This window comes from Camelina sativa, chromosome 13, assembly GCF_000633955.1.
Source record: "Camelina sativa cultivar DH55 chromosome 13, Cs, whole genome shotgun sequence".
Lineage (NCBI taxonomy): Eukaryota > Viridiplantae > Streptophyta > Magnoliopsida > Brassicales > Brassicaceae > Camelina > Camelina sativa.
Window position 1 is genome coordinate 1,120,832 of NC_025697.1, and position 23,363 is coordinate 1,144,194.

The following is a 23,363-nucleotide window of genomic DNA, read 5'->3' on the forward strand; positions in this document are numbered from 1 at the left end:
AAAAAAAAAAAAAAAAAGATTTGCAGAAGAAAATATTTATCAAAAGTTACATGTGTGTGTGTTCTGTTTTCCAAGTCAAGGGATTATAAATATCAAAGTCAGGATTAACATCGTACGGTTTCGCAAAGGGTGCATGCTTAACAATTGCAGTCCATCCTCCCACGTCAGTATTATTAAGTTTCAACGCCTTTTCTTCGGGAGCTCCTCCCTCGAACCTCACGAAGGCAACACTGATGCAATTTGAGATTATAATTAAAAAAAAAAAAAAATTAAAATTTTTAAGATTATAATTAAAACATGAATGAGAGAGCCTGGAAAGGAGAGAGAATTAATAAGAAGACACAAATAAAAGAAAGAAAAGAAAGGTACCTCTTGAGGATACCCCTAACATAGTCTTTGGGAACACAACAAACTAATATCAATCCACAAGAAGAGAAATGTCTTTCCAACTCAAGCTTGACATAATAAGCTGGAAATCGTCCTGATAATGCTAATTATTCAAAAATTTGATTTTGATATCAATACTATATGATATCATCAACACAGACAACAAAGGGAAAGAAAAAAATCCCAAAAATAATATGTATGAACAAAATAAATTTTACCGGCGGCGTTTTGGAGCGTCTGCAACACTGTCATTCAAATCCAGCAATTTCAGACCCTAAAAAAGGTACAAAAGATCTCATGAGAAATTCTACTTTTCTCATAAGTCATAATACTTTTCTTACATATATACTTCATGATCAGAAAACCATTACTTAATTAATTAAAAAGAGAAGCAGAGGTTAATCAGAAAGAGCGATCGAGTAAGAAGAGAACCCGCCCATAAGAAGAAGAAGAAGAACAGTATAGTTTTCTTGTGCCGAAAGAAACGCATTACTTAGTAGAGAGACGACACAGAGGTTAATCAAAGAGTGAGTAAGAAGAAAATCCATAAGGAGAAGAAGACTACTTTGATGGTAGATTCGTCCATGGTTGTACGTTGACAAGAGCGACTTCTAGCAATCGAACGATAATTTTCAGATTTAGGGGGTTTAGGTTTGTGTTTTGGTCTGGTCTGGGAACGTAATCCTTTCGTTCATATTTTAAGTTACGAACAAACGGTTGGGCCTTCAATTTAGTGCAGGCCTGCATTTGGCCCATATAGTCTTAATCTTCTTATTGATCAAGAAGGATCCGGTTTTATAGAACAAAACTTGAGTAAATATTTGTATCACGATGTAAATATACAATATTAAAAACACATGTGTCATTTGCAATATTTTGTCTAGGTGACCCTTGCAAGTTGCATCCACTACTACTTAACGGTTTCAGACAAGTCGTGCAAAAAAAGGTTTTGTAATTAGGATGGTTGATGAATACATATGATGGGTGACGACTTATTTATGTTGATGAAGACTTAAAAAAAAAAGTAGTATATGCTTTGCTTAGGGTGAGTAGTGAAGCTAGCTAGTTGGCAAGTTATGGCTTCTTTTGGCGGCCAAGCAATGCTCTCTCTTTCACACACAACACAAACTATCCTCGACGCCAAGACTTAAATCAATTATTCCTCCTAAATTCGATTATTTTAAATACTATATGATTTTAATATTGCGTTACTAGCTTCACAATACACTCAAAATTATTCTTCTTAATAATCCATTTTATTTGTAATAACACGTTAGCAAGAAATAATCATAGAGAGCCTAGGACAACTATTGTGTATTAGAGTTGAATGAGTAAAAAGTTGGATATCAATTCAGCTCTAAGAAACTCATTATTTTGCTTACTTTTGTAGAAATTTTCTATCAAATTATGCAGAATGAAAATTTTATAAAATGTTTTCCTGAATTTTATAGCTGCCACCGAGTTATTGGTATACTACAAAGACCTAGACTACAGTTTACACATTAAAACAAAATATTTAACAAACTATAAGATAAGGGAGGTTACTTCACCGAATACATATTATTAGGTAATCACAAGATTAATAATGGTTTGATCAAATAATTGGTGACATCTTAGAAAGAGGCGCAAACATAGGGAGTGATAATATATATTCAAATTCGCTTTTAGCTAATATCACTATAATTTAAATATTAAATATAACTAGGATCATGATTCATAATTGTGTGTGTTGTGTAATTGTGGGTTGGCTCAACTGCACATGAACTACTCGACCCCAAAATTCGATTGCCTTTTACTTTCCAATCAATTAACTTAATTATTTTAATCAGCAAGTTAAGTTCAGTGTACATAAATCCACAATGATTAGTAGTATTGAGAAACAGGACTAGAATTCGACGTATTATCAAGTTAAATGTGTAGTTTAATAGCTGTATATAAATATCATAGTTGGACGACTCAAATTATAAAATTTGTTACATCACGTCAACTTAAGTTTGTAGGAACTTGTAATATATATGCTTCTAACCGAATTGTGAATATTGTGGTACACCGTGGAGCAAATTATTTATAATTAAAACATGTAAATTATAAGTTGTATTTATTGGTTAAATAATTGTATGATGATTGTTAATTATATAGTTTAAACCATATAATATCGTAATATAATTTATTTTTTACATAATATTTATTTAATCAATTTAATTAGATATGTTTATTTTTTTATATCAATAGTGTTAACAAAATAATGAAATAATGTTTTACCCGTGTAACACCGAATTAATGATATTTTCAATTTATATAAATATCGACAAAACCCGTCCCGCTATATACCGTCCCGAAATATTTAAACTCGCACTATATCATCTTAATTTTTAATATTTATTGTTTTGTATTATAAATATTAGATTGAGTTGATATGTTATTTATTAAGATTGTAACCATTTACATTTTATAAGATTGACGCTTCTTATAAAATTTAAATATTTATAGTACTTAGAATTCTTAAAACGGTTGAGTATTTCTCATATTTGAAATTTCATAAAAGTTTAAATATATTATTAATATTTTAAAAGGTCTTCTATTTTTTTTTTAAATTGAAATATTTATAATATTTAAACATTATATTTGAAACTTCATAAACTTTTAAATATTATTAATATTTTATAAAGTTTAAATTTCTAAAAGTATAAATATTTATAATATTTAACTTTTTAAAAATCTTTAAAATAAAGAACCAGAATAAAACAAATTAAAGTTTTTTATGTTTGAATACCTGATAAATTAAGCTTTCTACTCATTTGTATTCTGAATCATTTTGGTCTCTTTTATAGTATGACTCTGAACTATTGGCCAATTTTTTAGGCGATGTGGGATATTGTACCAGTATTTTTTTATTCATCTATTGAGTAATATATGTCTGTTTTAATTTTTTTATTACATCATATGCAAGAAAAAATCACAATTTTTATTAACTAAATGTATTATATAATAATTCAAGATAATTTAAATATAAATTCAAATAAAAATGAAAGAGAATCATTATTTATGTTTAAATGAGGTAGACAGATTTCCTTATTTTTTAAAATTTTACCTATAATTAATTTTGAAATTTTTGGTAACTAATATTAAAGTCAATATATTAAATACGAAAACTTTCCAAAAAGTATTTTTGAGCAAAAACTGCTGCAAAAATACTATAGATGAACATGTCGACTACAAGACTGTTACTAAAGTTTTAGGATTTTAATTAGTTAATGATAATGTGGAATAGATAATAAATAATTTGAATGACATATTTAGAATACGCAATCCAAATTTGATTTCTTTCTTAATCTAATACACTACATTCCAAGTGTCAAAAATTGAAGTTCATTTTATTACAAAAGATGTTGCACTCAGATTGTGTAGGATGATGACACTCTTCTACTAACAGAAAAAGAAAGTCATAGTTTTCCTTCTTATAAAGAGAAAAAAATCTGCAAAGATTAGTGCTGGCAATGAATCCATATTTTTGTTACTAGCTAATGTGTACATATGGAATTTATAATTAAGGATGCTTATGAGTATTTAATTTGATAAAATACTAATCAATTTTTTTATGTGATTCATAAGACAAGCAAACAAAAGTTAACCAAAAGAAGAGATATAATTTAAATATTTGAAAGGAAATAAAAGAAAAAAAAAAAAACAAGAAGAGAACAAGTGGTTCCAGGCTTGCAAACCAAAACTTCCAGAAAGGAATCCTTCACCAAAAGTTATTTTGGGGTTTGCTTCTTTTCTCATCTTTTCTCTCTTACCCATTCATTATATATACACACAAATGAGTACTATGTGTATAAACAAATACAATCACATATTTAAATATAGATAGATACTAAGACATATAAACCAAACCCACCAAACACTCTTTGATACTTCTCTCTCTCTCTCCATAAATACATATATCTCTCTCTCTCTTTGTGTTCTTGAAATACAGAGAGCCAATCAAGAAAGGGAGGATCATGACAAGTGTTCTTGAGGAGAGTGGAGACCATGCGCGTCTTGTTCTCCTCATCAAGGGCAAACGCACCAAGCGTCAGCGTTCTGCTTCTCCTCTTATGACCGCAGTCTCCAGCGTTTGCAGCGGTGAGCGATCGTCACTCGTGGAGGCGAGAGAAGAAGAAGCAGCTGGTGAAGTCGAATTCCAAGGAGCTACTGATGAAGACGAAGACATGGCGAACTGTCTAATGCTATTGTCTCAAGGACATAAAGCAAAGAGTAGTGGCGATCATAAAATGGGTTTCTTTATCAACAAGAAACCGGTGGCTTCTCTAGGGTTAGGGCTAGACGACGGTGTTTACCAGTGCAAAACGTGTGATAAAAGCTTCCATTCGTTCCAAGCGCTAGGAGGGCACAGGGCTAGCCACAAGAAACCCAAACTTGGAGCAAACGTTGTTTTCAAATGCGACGAGAAGAAAACCGCATCTGTGTCTGCCGCTGAAACGGTGAAAGCAGGAGCTGTAGGAAGCTTTCTTTCTCTACAAGTAACTAGCAGTGACGGTATCAAGAAACCGGAGAAAACACATGAATGTTCGATCTGCAGGGCCGAGTTTTCTTCAGGACAAGCCTTAGGAGGTCATATGAGGAGACATAGAGGTTTGACAATAAACGCGAACGCAAACGCAGCTTCAACAATCAAAACAGTGATATCATCATCACCATCATCAAGTCATCATCATCATGAAGAATCTACTCGGCCAAAGACCTTTCTCCAATTAGATCTGAATCTTCCAGCGCCAGAAGATGAACGCTGCTGCGACAAACCTAAATTCACGTTTGCGTCCAAAGATCAGATTCTTCTCTTCGCGGCAGCGTCCAATTCTTTGATTGATTGTCATCACTAATTAAGTAGTTCTTTGTAATTACTTTTTATGACCTTGATATGTTTACATCATTAACCCTCCTCTTATTATTATTGTCTACTCATTCTTGTAATTTGACATTGATTCAATTAACTTCAAATTATTTCATTCTTTCAAACTATTCATTGCTCCATATATAACTTAGCACATTTCTAATAAATCATCGATCGAGGTATTATATAAATGCAATACTTAGCTTTGGGAGAATGATTAAAGGATTCTGATGAGGATGTTCCTTGGAGAACGGAAGAAGCATGTGACGATGACTTTCGCATAAAGTCACTTCGTTTGTTAGCCGCCACTAACTCCTTTCGATACACTTCACTTCCGTTTGGGGTTGTTCGTTTTTTCAGATTCTTTTATAATATAATAGTACATGTATGATTATCTCATTAGATTAAATCAAAAAGACTACATCTAGAGTAATCTAGGTTGTTTCGAGAGTCCACACTAGGTTGAAGTACATTAGATGTGTATATATATGTATTGATTCGTAACTTCGACTAATTTTGATGAATGTAGTTTGCACTAGAAAATACATATACTGCCGATGCCATCCAATCTTTTGGGCATATATCACAAGAGTCAAGACATACATGTAACGAATCCTCATGATCGTGTTGTGTAAATATATAATAAACTTTGTTACAAATTCAGTGTTTTTTTTCTATATATATGCTAGACAACATGTTCTATCGATTAAAAACTAAGACTACTTACGCTACGTATCAATTATGGTATAGTGGTATCTCTATATCCATCATGTTTTACGTCTTTATATAGTCTATGACTCGTATGTGACTCATCTATATATCTCTTTTGTAAATATGAACACGATATGTAGAGAAAAGTGTGCAACATATATTACTAACAGAACGAGTGAATATTCCTAACAGTTAGATAACGATTGATGTTGTGATTAACGATGTCTTCTACAAATAAATTGGATTGTATAATGCACTTTTTTTTTTCCTCAACTGAAAAGTTCAGAAACTAAACTGAATACGAGTGGTATCTTGAACTTGTTTTAATCCATTTAAAGTAATAGCACTATGTTTAGTTAATTTTCTTCAGAAAGACGTCGGTGAGACATTTTAAACTATAATGTAGTCTCTGTCCTTTTCACATATTTTTAATTTATACAATTACAAACTGTCTTAAGTCTTAACCACACTTGTAAGAAGACAAAACATCGAGCCCATGTAGTCACTCATTAACTTGGGATAAAATAAATAAAGGATAGTGTTTCATATTATATCTTATAAAAATAAAATCATACACGGCGTTTATATATCAGTTTACGCAATGAGGCGTGACAAATTCAATGTTGAATTCGTAGGAGTTATAAATGTATAGTGGAGTAATAATTAAAAAGATGAAATAAATAAATGTTGAGTTAATAATAATATGTGGATGAATAGTAGTAGTAATATAGAATGAAATTGACTTTGTTTGGAACCAAACCATGCCACATGTAAACAGAGGCTCTGGCATGATTGGATACATTGCTGGATTACGCTAGTGTACGACGTCTATACAGCGAAGCAACCGTTTTCACCCACTTACTGCTTGACAGCTCACCTTAAACTCCATTATCCTTTTGTTCTACTGTAGACCGACCGCACTTGATCATATCAGACCTACCTTTTCCCTCTTTCCCCCGAACTTTCTTAAAATTTATATATTCACACCCAACAGTTTTTAATTCTTTCAATTTAGTCCATTAAACCATTCGGTTTCACTTCTAGATTTAGGTAATTAAACCGGCTTTTTTCTTATTTAAATTTTCTATATAACATAACCAAACATTATGTTTTCAGTTTTGATTCCAATCATGTTTTATACTTCTTCACTCGGTTGGTTAGTAATTAAAAAAAAAAACATATTCCAATTCAATTTGAATCTGGGTAGTGTAAACCGGCTTAGAGTATTTTTACGAAGTTTACAGTCTCTTATGGGCTAAATAAAATGCTTTAAAATACCAGGTCCAAAACTATAAACAAATAAAAATAACATCCACCGAAATAATTTTTGGTAAGCATAGAGAGAGCCATCAACTTGTTTTTTTCTTCAGCGACATTAGAAGCATTCCTTTTAGCTTTTTTGTCTCCTGAAATTTTTCAATCTTTCGTCGGAAGAGATTTTTCCGGGTGGAAAAAAAAAAAAGCAGAGTTCGTTTTAGTTTTTTTTGCTGAGAAGCAAAAGAGATCAATAGATTAGTGTAAAGTTTTGTTCTTTTTTGCTTTTAACATCTTCTAGCGATGACGGTTGCGCCGGCAAGAGCTCGTTCAGACTATGATTACCTCATCAAGCTTCTTCTCATCGGCGACAGCGGTAAGCTTCTTTCTCCATTCCTGTGTGGGGAAGAGTTTTATGCCTTCTGCGATCTTAATTAGGGTTTTATGGTTTTGATTTGTTTCTGCTATGTATTACTAGTAGTAGTAGAATTGACTCTTTAAGGAACTGTGGAACTCGTTGACAAAATTAGTTCTTTTTGTTTTTTGTGTTAAGTTGGTTTGTTTTATAGCTCTCTGTGTGTATATATATGTTCAGGTGTGGGGAAGAGTTGCTTGTTACTACGTTTCTCAGATGATACTTTCACTACAAGTTTCATTACTACCATTGGGTATGTCTTCTTCTTCTTATGCAATGGTTGTTTACTTAAAAGATTGTCTTTTGTTGTTGTTGTTGTTGTCGTCTAAGTTTGTATATATAATTTAATACAGAATTGACTTCAAGATAAGAACTGTTGAACTTGATGGGAAGCGTATCAAATTGCAGATATGGGACACTGCTGGTCAAGAACGTTTTAGAACTATTACTACAGGTAATAAAACGGGTTTGATTTAACGTTGTTGTTACCAAGTGAACGGATCTTTTAGTTACATAGGTTGATTGATCTTTGAGTTTTGTCTTGATGATAACTTGAGTGTTTCCATAAGTAAAACAGAATTCATTGTTTCTGCCTTTAAAGCGTTTTGGTCCATTTTTTATTACTTGCAGCGTATTACAGGGGAGCGATGGGTATATTGCTTGTCTACGATGTAACGGATGAGTCTTCTTTCAACAGTATGTCTTTTGCTTTTCTTTGTGTTTTTTATCTTGTTTAAGTCAATTTTGCAATGATATTGAGGAAATGGGATTGTGAGTCTTGTGGCAACTGAATACGATTGTTTCAACAGATATTAGGAACTGGATGAAGAACATCGAGCAACATGCCTCAGATAATGTCAACAAAATATTGGTTGGTAACAAAGCTGATATGGATGAAAGCAAGAGGGTAAGTAGTCTTTAGTTGCATACTTACTTTCATGACTTAATAGTTTGTAGTAGACTGATGTGTGATCTTCTTTTTCAGGCTGTTCCAACAGCAAAGGGCCAAGCTTTGGCTGATGAGTATGGAATCAAATTCTTTGAGACGGTGAGCTAGAAAACAAAACAAAATATGTCTGCTGTTTATTATTACTAATATATTGTTGAGATTACTGATGTGATTACAATTGTTGCAGAGTGCAAAAACAAACCTAAATGTCGAAAATGTTTTCCTTTCAATCGCAAAAGACATCAAACAAAGATTGACAGAAACCGATACAAAGGCAGAGGTAAGATTCTGCAGGAATCTACTACAGTTACTCGCTCTTCATACTCTTATTCCGACATTATAGCTGAGTATATACTGTTCTTGTTGCTTTGCAGCCCCAAGGTATCAAGATCACTAAACAAGATACTGCTTCATCTTCTTCTACAACTGAGAAGCCAGCTTGCTGTAGTTACGTTTAGGAGTATGATCGCTCTTTTTCGCCTGCACTCGTTTTTTATTGTCTTGCCATCTTTTTAATCTCTTACGTCTCAAATCAGAGATAAATCTCATGTTGTTACCTAGAACGAGTAGGAAATCTCATTGATGGCTGTGATCTTTATGTCTAATTTGTTATCTCCATAATTTCCTGTACAATGATCTTCCTGATATGGAAGACTGTGTTTGGTCAAAAAACTATGTTAAAAGACTTTGAAGTTATGAAATGAAACTGTTGTAGTGTGTATAACTTTTGACTTCACAGTTCAAATTAGGATTTATCTTGTTCACTTTTGAGGCTTTGACCCAAAACAAACACGGATTTAAAAAGAAAACACTGGATGGGGTTTATTCTATTATGATATTATTATTACAAATCTCATTTCAGAAGCAAAAGAAGAACACAAGTAATCCCACAAATTTACATTGAAGCTACACATTATGTTCTGCACACAAAAGAGGCAACTGCAGAGAAAAGAATCAGATTCAGTTTGCGATACACAACAGAACGATTCAAGTTTTGGTTTCTTTGCTCACTAGCTGCAACAGCCAGCTTGAGGATTAGTCTGGTGTTCTGGTTTCTGCTTCAAAATGTTTCTTTTCACAGCAGTTGATCCTTCTTCCAGAAGACTAGGTACCTCCATTATCTGTTTCATCACAAACAATCTCTGTTATGTATAAATCCCTCTTTTGGAATCAGTTTTTTTAACCAATTAAGGATCTTACCTTCAAAGCCAGCTCCTCGAAACACTGCTCCACGTTTTGACGAGTTGTAGCACTACACTCAAGAAACATGCAGTTGAGTTCTTTTGCTAGAGCAATCCCTTCATCTCTGCTAACTCCTCTCTCAGATACCTGTAATCATATGCTTCGTCAAGAAAACTATTGGAATGACCAAACCATATTTTTAAAACAAAGTTGTGTAATTTCGATTTTGCAAACTCACTCTATCGACTTTGTTCCCAACGAGCATCCTAACACATTCTTGGTTAGTGGAGTAAAGCTCAATCTCCTTACCCCACACATCTACTAAGTTTGTAAATGTCTCCCTTCTCGTCACATCATAAACTGCATTCATCAAGAAACATTAAATAAACAGTATACAGACAGAGAGATCTCTTAGTCTCCTGTGATTGATTGGTTGATTGACGATGAACATTACCAAGAATGATTCCTTGTGCACCTCTATAGTAAGAGCTCGTCAGTGTTCTAAACCGTTCCTGTCCAGCTACAACACCGAGAATATTATAGGTATCATCACTTTTCTTAGGAACATAAAATCTTTTGTAATTTCAGTATAGAAGAATCACCTGTGTCCCAAATTGTGAGTTTCAGTCTTTTGCCTCCTACAGTCAATTGTTTGATCTTGAAATCAACACCTAGGAGTAATAATAAGTGGATTGAATCAAACAGACAAACAATATATAATACAGACAAAACAAGATTCCCTAAAACCAAACCAAGACAAGAAGACAGCTAAGATTAACAAACAAAAAGTTTATATAATTGGGTCTTACTAAAAAAAGTGAAGATTGTTTCAGTGGCAAGTATGATCATTATAAAGATCACATCAAAACGTAAATCTGAGACCTTTTTTTTTCTCGAGAATTCAAAGAGAGAAACACAAGTTACCAATAGTAGGAGCAAGATCTTCAACGGAGTTGGAAATGAAGCTGACAAGCAAACTGCTTTTACCAACACCAGAATCACCAATCAACAAGATCTTAAACGACAGATCGTATCCACTTTGTCCAGATGAAGATCCCATTTTTCTAAACAAAACCCCAGATTTGCTTAATCTCTCTCTCTCTCCCTCTCAATCGATCTGTAAATCCTAGAAGAGCAAAATCAAATCCTACTACTAAAAAGAAGCAAACTTTTTGGAAAATAAAAATATGAATCTAGTAAGCTGCTGTAATGATGATTAATTGATAATGATGATGATGATGATGATGCTTCGTCGTTGATAATTACATCTATCTGCTGCACATTACTTTCTACTTTATAAGTAGGAGCAATCTAAAGAAGAAAAAAAAAAAGGGAGAATTTTTATTTGCCTGTGTGTATTGATGTTTTAGTTTATAAAATAAGAAAAGAAAATGTGATGAAGAAATTGGAAGAAGATTTTTATTCTTTACCGATAAAGAGAGGAGGAGGAGAAAGAGATTTTTTTTTGTTTTTGTTTTTGTTAAAAAGTATATGGGAGAGATTTATGGAAGAAGACAAAGACACAGCAAACCTGAGACAGTAACGTTTGGTTGTTCTTTGCTTTCTTCTCTCCGACACTTTACTTCACTAAAACGTCTCTGTTTTGGTTCCCAGGTTCTTTTTGTCGACGTGTGTGTGTGTTAGCGTTTTGAAATCGCGGCTGCGATTGCCATGGAATAATTTTTTTTTTTTTTTTTTTGCTTTGATTGGTGGTAGTCAACAAGACAACAACCATTGTGGTTGGCTAAACGTTTTTGGTGGATCAGCAAAACGGTTGGTTTTTTTTTTGGGGGTTTGTAAAAGCGGTTCAAGTTGACGGTAGCAAAAGGCGATTGGAACACCTAGGTTGGTTTTAGACGTTTTACAGAACCGTCTAAAATAGCAGGTTGAATTATTATTTTCTAAAACTACAATTATTAGTCACCGATGGAACCAATGATTTTGTACGCACTTTTTAGTATGGAATAGAATCATTTCAATATACTTTTAAGGTCAAAGTTTTTTTAATAGAAAAGTCACCAATACTAATTGGTTTTCGAAATTGATTAATGAATTAGATAGTGATAACATTATAGAGTTGGCGATTGATGGATTGTGGGAGCCAAACATAGCTAGCCTTCGTCTCTACTGTCAGCCGAGCCCCTTCAAAACCCCACCTCTGGCTGGTGCAAAAGTCCACGCGTATAGTCAAAGTGCGTGTGCTTTCATCGTAATTAAATTGAGATCTAAAGTGTATGTTTGTGTGTGTGTGTGTGTGTTTGGTGTTAGTTCAACTCATAGGAAGATAGAACTCTTTTGTCCAAATTGACCCACCAAAGTGCCACCCAAGTTTGAGTATCATCTACAACTTCGTCTAACAATCCTCATATATCAAACCTCCTTTTTTTGGGTTCAACAAGTAGTTCCAAACCTATAAAAAAAAGTAAAAAAATTACTGTCAAACCTTACTAAAGAAAAAAAACAAATAATGTCAATTGTATTTTTATTTGCTCTGTTTCGTATGTTGTAAATTAGAACATGCCTCTTCTTCTCTTGACATCTTCTCTAAGAAAATAAATTAAAATCTGTATGTTAATGTTTTTCAATGGGATTATATAATGTAGTTTGTGGGCTAAATGCCAGCTTTGTGTTGGCAGCAGTCTTTAATGGGCTGTTTGGGCCATAGCCTTTCATTTTTGTGGGCCAGAGACCCTTTATTAGATATGTCAACATTAATGTTGTCCACACCACATGTAACAAAATCTGAACTTTCTAAAGAAAAATAATACGAGAGAATTATATTATGGTTAGTATATCTGACTATATTAAATTGGAAATTACGTGATTGGTTAGTGGAAACAAATTTTATCGAAATTTAAAGATTCTATAATGTTTGTTATAACAAAAAATAATTAAAACAGAGGTCAATATGTAATTTAAGAGAATGTTTAAAACTCTGATTTAAGTTAAAAGGGGAGATAAATAAAAAAGCGTCGTAGCTGGATTTTGTACCGGCTCGTCGGCTTCTGTCACCACCAAATCAAACCGAGTCGTAACTTCGTCGTCTCTCTTTCTTTCTTCTCTTCAACTTCCATCGTCGAAGGCGACGAGTCAAAGTATTCTCTCCAGTTTTTTGCCATGGCTGTAGATAGCAGAATGGATCTGCTAAGCGAAAGAGCTGTGTTGATGAGAGAATCTCTTCAGAAGAGTCAAACCATCACCGATAATGTTGTTTCTATCCTCGGCTCTTTCGATAGTCGTCTCTCTGCTCTTGAAACGGCTATGCGTCCCACTCAGGTCTCTATTTACTTACCGTTGCTCATCGTCGTCTCTGATTGTTTTTATATTTAGATCTGGAATTAGAGTTTGCTGAGACTTGATCGGATTTTGGTTTGACTGTGTGTTTTTTGAAAATTTCTCAGATTAGAACGCATGCTATAAGAAAAGCTCATGAGAATATTGATAGGACTCTTAAGGCTGCTGAGGTTATTTTGTCTCAATTCGATCTCCTTCGTCAGGTTTGTTGCTTCTGTTCCCCCATTTATGTGAGATTTCATTCATTCAGATCGATTGTTATAAATAGATAGTTCTCGAGCAGAGGTTGGATCGGTATGTTATTCACCAAGTTCATTAGTCTCACTCCCAACAGTTCTTTAAGCATATGTTAGATTTACTATTTTTAGCCAAAATTGGTTCAATGCTAGGCAAGGATAGGACTTGGCACAATACGTATCATGCTGCTACACTCTTTTCAGCTATCATTTGGTGGGATTACTGGTCTTTAGAAATGATATATTCTATATTTAGTGGTTATAACTTCCAAGTGAATTAGGATGCGGATCTTTTGCCGGAGGAACTTATTTTTTCGTCTGTGGGAGGTCCTTGTATGGATTTCAAACTCTTAGAAACCCTAAGTTTGTTGTTGTTAGCTCTTACTTTACGTATATCTATGTCATTATGTGATCCATGGTTATTAAGGATGATATTGTTGGCTGGAAGCTCTACCGGATCCCTGCATGATATCTTTTCCTTCTGGCCTCTCTTCTGTATTAAAAAGTTCATAGTCAAATTATGATGGTCTACATTGAGAATACATGCGTTTTTGGTTGCTGTTTCTGAGTTACTTTTTTTCTTTTATTGTAACAAAAAAACAATCTCTGATTATGCTCTCAATTCATTTCTAGGCAGAGACTAAAGTACTTAAGGGGCCACATGAGGACCTGGAAAGTTATCTGGATGCCATAGCTCAACTCAGGAAAATTATTCGTTACTTTATGAGCAACAAAAGCTTTAAGAGTAGTGATGGAGTCCTCAACCATGCAAATAGCTTGCTTGCTAAAGCACAGTCAAAGCTGGAGGAGGAGTTTAAGCAGTTGCTAGCTTCTTACAGGTTCGTGCTTCTGTGCCTAATAAGAGTTTCTGAACACATCCTCGAGAAAAGTTAGCACTTCATCTGATGAAAAAATGACAGTTACTTTTTCTAGATATATGCTCTTGCATGCTATAACTAGGACTCCTACCTTCCTTTAACTTCAGGGAACATAGCTAACTGTCGATGTTGGTTACTCTTTCTAGTTAGTTTTCAGGATCTATTCTTCGCTCAGCGAGGGTCTTACTTTTTAACCTTTCTTGCAAATAACCAAGAACCATATTTAGCACGAGAAAAATGCATTAGCGTAGAATGATAATTTTTTCCGAATTATCGAATTTGTTAATATGTACAAGTGCCCTATGTACGAGTGTTCCAGACAACTGGTTTTAAATTGATTAATGCTGTAGCCATCTATTTCTAGGAAGTCTAAATTAATAGACATTTTCAAGTATCTATATTCATCTTGTCCTCATTATCCTTTTCGATTTGTCTCTGTTATGATCAGTAAAGCCGTGGAGCCTGATCGCCTTTTTGATGGCCTTCCCAACTCACTGAGACCATCCTCAGACGGTGATGGAGGTGGAAAACCACACGGCGCACATCACAATGATGATACAGAAACTGCTTCTTATACACTTCCAATCCTCATTCCATCAAGGGTATTGCCACTTTTGCATGATTTGGCACAGCAAATGGTTCAGGCTGGTCACCAACAACAGTTGCTACAAATTTATAGGTGAACTTTTGATTCTTGGTCAGAAATGTTTTCTGAAGAGAAGCAAACTGTTTGGCTGTGGTGTGCACTACACTGTTTTTGCTTACCTGATCTGAAAAAATGATTTTTAGATGCATTGCTATTTGTCTCATACGTCTAATGCATTGGATCAGCTTTGTCTTTTTTTCCATATGATATATGTGATACTGCAACTACTACTATTGTCAAATTTAAGCAGTGAATTGCATAATCTACTGGCATGTTCCCTATACATATTTATGATGCATTTGTGTGTTTTGAATTTGTCTTTAATCTCCTTCTATTCAATCTTTTGTGCTTTTTCAGTGAAACACGTTCTTTTGTCTTGGATGAAAGCCTAAAGAAATTGGGAGTTGAAAAACTTAGCAAAGAGGATGTTCAGAGGATGCAGTGGGAAGTTTTGGAGGCAAAAATTGGAAATTGGATCCATTTCATGCGCATTGCTGTAAGAACGCGAGTTAAAGTTCGGCATATTTATAATATGTTTTGTGGACCCTTAACTCCTGATAATTTTTTCAACAGGTTAAATTACTCTTTGCTGGAGAAAGGCAAGTATGTGACCAGATATTTCGAGGCTTCGATTCTCTTAGTGATCAGTGTTTTGCCGAAGTTACAGTGAGCAGTGTCTCAATGCTACTTAGCTTTGGGGATGCTATAGCCAGGAGCAAGAGATCTCCAGAAAAGTTGTTTGTACTCTTAGACATGTATGAGATAATGCGAGAGCTTCATACAGAGGTAATAATCTTCTCATTGTTGCTCTAATAATATTATGTCGCCATACATTTACTGAAAATGAAAAATTATTCTGTAGTGTCAGCTTTTGGTGGATTTTTCTGTTTTTTAGACTGTACAGTTTTCAGTACTACGAACTTCGGTACATGCTTGATTCACCTTCAAATCTGTATTTCATTTGTAGAAAGCTAGTGAGATGAAATTTTAGAATACAGGATGATGCAGCCCTGTACTTTTCTTTTATTGACACATTATGATTTACCAGATTAAGACATAAAGTTTAGTTTACATAGTTATGCATAGAGTTCACCACTTACTTCTTAGAGATGTCAACCTAGCTGCTTTATTTACTTAAGTAATGTTTGGAAATTGATTGTCTTTAATGTTTTTCTAACCATGTGGAGTTACTGTGATCGGATTTGTTTGATTACCTGTTAGTTTTTGTGCTACATTGTATGGATAACATTAGATGGTACCACAACCTCATGAAATTTATGTCCATGGACAGATTGAGACTATTTTCAAAGGTAAAGCTTGCCTTGAAATTAGAGATTCTGCTACGGGCTTGACAAAGCGGTTGGCGCAAACTGCTCAGGAAACGTTTGGTGATTTCGAAGAAGCTGTTGAGAAAGATGCTACAAAGACTGCTGTTCTAGATGGAACTGTCCACCCACTAACAAGCTATGTCATCAATTATGTGAAGTTCTTATTCGAGTAAGTACAGCTTACATGTCGATTTGATTAGGACTAGCCGACTAGCCCAACTAATTGCATTGAGTCTCTTTCTTCTTCCACACTTTAATTGATGGTCTTTGGTGTCAGCTACCAAACAACATTGAAGCAACTCTTCTTGGAATTTGGAAATGGAGATGACTCAAATTCGCAGCTAGCATCCGTAACAATGCGGATAATGCAAGCACTTCAAAACAACTTAGACGGAAAATCAAAACAGTACAAGGATCCTGCTTTGACACACTTGTTCCTGATGAACAACATTCATTACATGGTCAGATCTGTGCGAAGGTATGTTTGGTTTCACGTTTCTAAAGACTGATCAGGAGTTAACTAAACAGAAAAACCGACACTTAGATTTCTCTGTATCATAACTTTTCAGGTCAGAAGCCAAGGATTTGTTAGGCGATGATTGGGTTCAAAGACATAGGCGTATCGTTCAGCAACATGCAAATCAATACAAAAGGATTGCCTGGACAAAGGTTCTTTCTATTTGTCTAACTATAATCTATATAAATAAATCCGACTATATAAAAAATGTTCATTATATTGTGATTAAGAAACTTTTATATGTATCTGGTAGATATTACAATCCTCATCGGCGCAAGGTTTAACAACATCTGGGGGAGGAAGTTTAGAGGGAGGAAACAGCAGTGGAGTTTCAAGAGGATTATTAAAAGAGAGGTAAGGCTTCAACAGCTAAAATCAACAGTAATTATGACATGTTTAAGTGGTAATGATGAATTGTTAACTTTTTAAAAATGGAACAGGTTCAAGATGTTTAATATGCAGTTTGATGAGTTGCATCAGAGACAATCTCAATGGACAGTTCCAGACACAGAGTTAAGAGAGTCATTAAGACTTGCTGTAGCTGAAGTATTATTGCCTGCTTACAGATCATTCCTCAAACGCTTTGGGTAAAATTCTCCTTTTTTCTCTATTATCTACAAAAGCTTTTTTAAAACATATTTGATCAAAATGTTAAAAACCCTACTGAGATTTAAACCTATGATCGGTGTAGGCCTTTGGTTGAGAGTGGGAAGAATCCTCAGAAATACATAAAGTATACAGCTGAAGATCTTGAAAGATTGTTGGGTGAGTTGTTTGAAGGAAAGTCTATGAATGAACAACAACCACGCCGGTAAAACAAAAAAGAAAACAGCTGAAGAATAAAGATGATGAAAAACATATCGTGTAAGGTAAATTTTTTATCAAATCTTACCTTTCATGATTAAGGTTCGTTGCCATTGTATATGGAGTGTCCACTATTCGATTTTGTATTCTACTATTCTTTGGTTACGGAATGTGAAAATGTTTTTCTTTAGCAACTCTTAAGTGTGTAAATTACTTGGAGACAGAGGTTTATTTCCTTTTGTGTTACGTTCACGTTTTGAAAGAATCATAAGCATAATTTTCAAAAGACAGAATAGTATGCAGTGAAGGAGCCAACTAATTACTAATAATAAGATGATATAATCAGCAGTTGCTTTTAGACGATTCTCTAGTAGCTGTTATACGATAGGTCGAGCCAATAATTTTTGTCTAAACAGCTAAACAAAAATCATGGGGACAAGAATTTCTCATTCGGACCGAATCTGTTATTTTCTTTATGGATTTAGGCGATTAAATCAGTTTGTCTAGTGGTTTCTAATCGCAACATGTCTTCATTCTGGCATTACCACTCTAATTATTCAACTTAAAAATTAATTAACCAGCTCCACCACATTTTATTAGTTACCTAACTATCATATTCGATTAATCTGTCAAGAATATTTCTAATCATTAAGCACCTGATTCTTTTTCGTTGTTATGAAACTTATGATGCTCCATATTGTAGATGCAGCCTTGATCTATTAACCATTTAATTAGATATGAGTTTTAATTTTATAATTTTATTTTCTGTTAAGCCTTAAACAATTTGAAAAAGAAAAAAATTGACGCTAAACAGTAATCACCTTTCAAATGTCCGATAAGGCGATGTAATCAACCAGTACGTCAAGAGAATTCGTTTGGAACAAACCGAAAATTATATAATAGTCCAAGATACTATGCATTATGCAAAACAACCCCCAAATAATTTTTTAACCATAAGAAACAGACCACAACCTTGTTATTGAGCGGGACAAGACAAATAGAGCTCTACCGACGTACATACTTAAATCAAAAAGTGGGAAAGACATATGATTTATTAGTAAAGTAAAAGAGTGATGAGATGAGCTTGTTGTTTAAAACACACATGTTTGGTAATGGCATATTCCTTTTAGAAGATCCAAATTCTCCCAACATCTTTACATGGACTTCCCCATTTCCATCATCTCTTCCACTTTATTCCCTAATTAATATTAAAAATAATACTTTTGATTTCTTTCAATGTCATCTTTACACCAATGAGAAATCTTACTTTTATTCTCCTTTACACCAATAGTATACCTATTTTTCTTTTTATTTTTTATTTTTTATTTACTTATACTTCAATAATTTATAGAACCAAATACTTTGAATTCATGTGGTTTTACATACAAATATATTCTTCACAAAATAGTTTACATGTCTGTATTCCGTATATATAATAATATACAAAATACATGTTATACTTGTATTCACTTTTGGGTACAGTTTAGAAAAAAACAAAATAATCAATCATCAACAGACACGGGATACAGTGGTTACACTGAGTTGGTTACACTGAGTTGATTAATTATTATAGAGAAAGTTATTTTAAAGGAAAAGTGGAGAGAACACTATTGCTTATTGCATTGAGTGTTTTCAACCTCTCGTTTAATTTGTCTCCATGACCAAAGACAAAGAGAGAAGCCATAAAACCCTAACAACATCCATTGTTGAAACTCTCTTTGGCACAACAACCATACACACAAAAATATGGCCATCCCCTAAAGAAAGTGAAGCTGAAGAACCCTCTGAATCAATCAGAAGATCTCACCAAGAAAGGGTTTTGAGAGGTTCAAGTTTCTCTTTAGGGGATGGCCCCAAACTCACAAAAGGTAAGAAGTATAAATCTCTTGGAGATTATGATCAAGAAATTGTGTTTATTTATGGGTGTTGTCTGAACGATCCTCATCATTATTATCATTATCAATATATATATATATATATATGGTGATGATGATATGATGATGAGGATTGTGTAATGAATGGAGCGATGAAGATTGCATGAAGGTTGATGAAGACAAGCTTGATGTGTCTTTTATTATCCCTCGTTTGGGCAACTTCGATCCTTTGGCAAGCTTCGGTTCCCCTCGGAATCAGCAGATTATTATTATTTCACTACCTTACTATCTCTCTTTTTGTCTATTTTCCTTGTTTACTTTGTTTCCGGTTTGGTTTGTTGTCTTTAATTTCGTTTGAATGTGTGTGTGTGATGCACCATTCAGGTGTGTTCCTATCTGTGTGTGAGGAATAAAAGAATATTCGGTTTCTTATTTCTAAAACCAAACACCACTTCTATCTTTCCCATCTTTCTTTAATAAGTGTCTTCAAAAAATTATTTAGCAAAAATACTTTTACGCTGGCCCATTTTTAGCCCATTAATACTCCAATTCTAGCCAGTTACATTTATACGAGTATGTATGATTATGAATTTATGATTTATGAACTATGAAGAAAACCAAGCCAAGAGAGCCCTAGTTAAAGCGTGTCTGGCAAGACATTAAAAACTCGTATAAAAAAAATTAGAAAACAATCCTAATAATTAAAAAAAAAAAAAAAAAACCAAAAGATTAGATAACCCTAAAAAAACTGTTGTATTATCTGAATAATAAAATAAAGTGTTTAAGAAGAAAAAAAAAAAAGTTTAGGCCAAGTGTATCCAGCTTGGTTGCTTCTTCAATTTCTTTTTCTCGTTTTTCCTCTCAACTTTGAGATCAGACACGGTCATCACGAGTTTCTTGACCTCTAATTTGAGTTCCACAATCCGTTCTTCAGAAGTCTTCTTTTCCGAGGAGACCTTGTCAAACTTAGAATTCAACCAGTCGAGTTTAAAACCGACTTGTGTCAGATCATGCAAATCCTTAGAGGCTTTGGTCAATTCAGCTTCGGTGAGATAACCAAGAGGCGTGTGGTAAAGTATCCCGATGGTGCGGCAGAGAAGGTTCATGTATGTATTCCTGAGACTTTGGTTTTGCACTTTGACATTATCTGTAGTCTCTGGATACGTCTGAAAAATCCACTTTGCTAACGTGATGTTAGAAGCATCAATGACGAAACCATTGACTCTGATCTTTTTTCGTCTATGCAACTGAAATTGGTTCCCCATCACTTGGCTTTTGGAGTAGGTATAGCGATGGAAGTCTCAGAGAAAAGTTTGTTTTTTTTTTCTCTACATGAGTTGATATGTTTCTAGAACTACCTTTCGTTATTTATAGAGGCAGCAAAAGAAGCCTAAGCTTTTTCTATTCTAAATAAAATCTGAATCGAGTTTGTTAATTTTTTTTAGATATTATTTTGGTTTTGGGTTTACTTGAAAATAAGATAAAATCATATATAATTTTGTATTATTTTTGGATTTGTTTTGAACTAGGAATTAGTGAAATTAAAAGGAAACAAAATTAGGTTTAGTTTGCAACTTACAAAACAATCGTATAATCACGGAAAATTAAAAGAAAATAGAATCACGAAATTAAATAAACGAGAAGATACTGAATTTACTTGAACATTCGCAGTGAATCTTTTACTCATTAGTAATTTTTTCCATGAAACTTATCAAATTTATTCTATTAGTGGAATATTATAAAAAGGTGCGATTGCTAGATGAGCTGTAAAGCCTGTAATAATTAACTCATGGGCAGTGACAATTAACACAAGTATACATGCTCATTAATTGGTCGATTCTCTATACTTCATGTGAACCAAACTGCCTAGATGATCTAGTCTAGACTACATCCGAAGATGATCTAGTCTAGCACTAACCTACTACCGTTGAGTGAATCTCGCTATTAAGTACACCACCAATTACTAACACGTTCAACTTTGTGTATAGATATTAAAAAAATTTGTAAATAAATATTAAAGAAATAAGAGAATTAAATGGAAATCCAAAAACCGGAAGTACATGGTTTACATTGCAAAACCTACAAAATCATGTTTGGCTAAAAAAAAGCAATAAATTTAAGGGAAATTACATAAAAGTAGGTTTATTACTAGAACAACACGTTATGATTTTCGACTTACTCAAACAACACAGAAAAGTTTGATTATTACTTCTAAACCACCAGGGTTGTGTGTTTTATTACAGTAGTGCCATTTATAATTAAATTTCTCTTCTAAATAAAAGATTGTTTCCTTCATCGTGTCACCTAATCTCATTTCTCTTCTTCTTCTTCACTGAGCTCTCTACAGCGAACAGAGCAAATTCTTTAATCCTTCCCTCTTTCTCTCGCTTTTTGGTTTTTCAGATCAAGAAGCTTTCTCCAAGGTTAGTTTCTTTCTCAATTCGTTTTCGTTTTTAATAAAAAGATTTGGTTTTTAGAACTTGGTTAATCCATTCTTTGATTCTTACGATTTGTTCCTCTGAATTTTTTGTTAGTAGCTGAGTTCTCCTTTAGATATTTTTTCGATCTGGTTCACGTCTTTCTTCGATTAGGGTTTTGATTTATTTGCTTGAATTCACTTATAGATCTGTCTCCCCTGTAAAATGTTAATTAGGTATGAACAAGTTTTTTTTTAAATATCTCTTTTGTAAAAACAGAGAAAACAGAACAAAACAATGGCAGCAGCAGCAGCAACATCAGCTTCTTTGTTTTCAATTGGATCTTCTTACTCGTCTAAAGCCAGCTCCTTTACACCACAGTCTAGGACACAAGCTGTGAGCTTTAACTCAATCCCTAGTTTCACCGGTCTTAGATCAACCTCACTCATCTCTGGATCTGATTCTTCTTCTTCCTTGACCAAGACTCTCCGCGGTTCTGTGACTAAAGCTCAAACCTCTGACAAGAAGCCTTACGGATTCAAGATCAATGCTTCTTACAATTTGTGTATGCCTAGTCTATAGATGAACGAGTTCAGGTTTAGCACTTAAGAGTAAGATGATCATGTGGCTATTTAGAGTTTAGGAGATACGATTGATCTGGGTAGTCTCGTAGAACGAAGCTAGACTGAGTTCAAATTGAGATAGTGATAGGAGAAGGGAGTTTGAGCATATATTAGTCTGCTTGGAATACATTGCCAATGTTTAGAATCTGAAATCTCCTCATTGGTGCTCAGAAGTCTTACTAACCTCTAGCTTCTGTTGTCACTCTATTTCTCTGCTTCTGTTTAAAACAAACACACAAACCCAAAAGAGCCAATAAGCTAAGATGCATTGTTTAGACTGTTCTTTACATCGTCCGTGCACAGAGCTGAATAAAATCGTTGTAGCACTCAAGCTTTTGACTTGGTATAAAAATATTATCATATCTTAGCTGTGATGGATTAAACATTCAGTTGTGTAGATAACTGCAGAGGATGAATCTGGCATACATGTCTGGGATTTCCGGAAGGCCAAGGTTCGTGTCCAAGTGATTCCTGGTCATACACACTGGTATGTTTGCTTCCATTTCCTTTTTGCAAACTTTTTTTTTTTAAGTAACCAAGATCCTTGAATTTGTGCCTTTGTATGTTTCTGTCAAATTTTGAAGGACAGTCTAAACAATGCATCTCAGCTTAACCATTAATCGATCCGGCAAGTGCCTTTAACCATTAAACTACAGTTTTCTCTTTCTCCAAATTTTGATGCGGTTTTGTTATTTATATAACGTGTTTGAGATTCTGAGTCAGTTTCGTGTTCCATGTTTTCATTGAGACTTTTGAGCCATTTAGAGAAGTTTTAAACTTTTATGATCTAAAAGTCTTTGATGGTCTGCCTCTCCATAGACTAGACATGAAATTCATGTTTTGTCTTACACTTGTTTGGCAAATTCGGGTTTTGTTTGATGTCTTCGTCTTAGTGTTTGATGACATCGTTGTAGTGTTTGATAAATTGTTTTATTGTTAGTTAAAATTTATAAT

The 23,363-nt window shown here is 33.9% G+C and overlaps 5 protein-coding genes across 6 annotated transcripts; 3 read left to right on the forward strand and 2 right to left on the reverse strand.

The window, feature by feature from the left end:
• Nucleotides 4,241-5,409, forward strand: LOC104734372 (zinc finger protein ZAT5-like). The gene has a single exon (XM_010453929.1). The coding sequence runs from the start codon at nt 4,389-4,391 to the stop codon at nt 5,268-5,270; it is 882 nt and encodes a 293-aa protein (XP_010452231.1). The 5' UTR covers nt 4,241-4,388; the 3' UTR covers nt 5,271-5,409.
• Nucleotides 7,347-9,341, forward strand: LOC104768526 (ras-related protein RABE1d). Of its 2 annotated transcripts, none has more exons than XM_010453930.2 (8): nt 7,347-7,622; nt 7,842-7,914; nt 8,015-8,115; nt 8,292-8,357; nt 8,471-8,568; nt 8,647-8,709; nt 8,798-8,890; nt 8,985-9,341. In XM_010453930.2, exons 1-8 carry the CDS (start codon nt 7,550-7,552, stop codon nt 9,066-9,068), a joined length of 651 nt encoding a protein of 216 aa, XP_010452232.1. In that variant the 5' UTR covers nt 7,347-7,549; the 3' UTR covers nt 9,069-9,341. The 2 variants fall into 2 exon arrangements, with proteins under 2 accessions (XP_010452232.1, XP_019090502.1); XM_019234957.1 differs by having other exon boundaries at nt 7,584-7,622; nt 7,842-7,918.
• LOC104734374 (ras-related protein RABC2a) lies at nt 9,427-11,232 on the reverse strand. The gene is made up of 6 exons (XM_010453931.2): nt 10,717-11,232; nt 10,395-10,463; nt 10,247-10,312; nt 10,031-10,152; nt 9,811-9,939; nt 9,427-9,731 (listed from the first exon to the last, which is right to left on the reverse strand). Exons 1-6 carry the CDS (start codon nt 10,850-10,852, stop codon nt 9,621-9,623), a joined length of 633 nt encoding a protein of 210 aa, XP_010452233.1. The 5' UTR covers nt 10,853-11,232; the 3' UTR covers nt 9,427-9,620.
• On the forward strand, nt 12,762-17,741 carry LOC104734375 (exocyst complex component EXO70A1). Its single transcript, XM_010453932.2, has 12 exons — nt 12,762-13,068; nt 13,194-13,289; nt 13,956-14,161; nt 14,649-14,879; nt 15,204-15,342; nt 15,420-15,632; nt 16,138-16,343; nt 16,452-16,652; nt 16,744-16,843; nt 16,945-17,045; nt 17,132-17,278; nt 17,383-17,741. Exons 1-12 carry the CDS (start codon nt 12,910-12,912, stop codon nt 17,504-17,506), a joined length of 1,923 nt encoding a protein of 640 aa, XP_010452234.1. The 5' UTR covers nt 12,762-12,909; the 3' UTR covers nt 17,507-17,741.
• On the reverse strand, nt 20,173-20,686 carry LOC109128310 (MATH domain and coiled-coil domain-containing protein At2g42465-like). Its single transcript, XM_019234436.1, has one exon. The coding sequence runs from the start codon at nt 20,632-20,634 to the stop codon at nt 20,173-20,175; it is 462 nt and encodes a 153-aa protein (XP_019089981.1). The 5' UTR covers nt 20,635-20,686.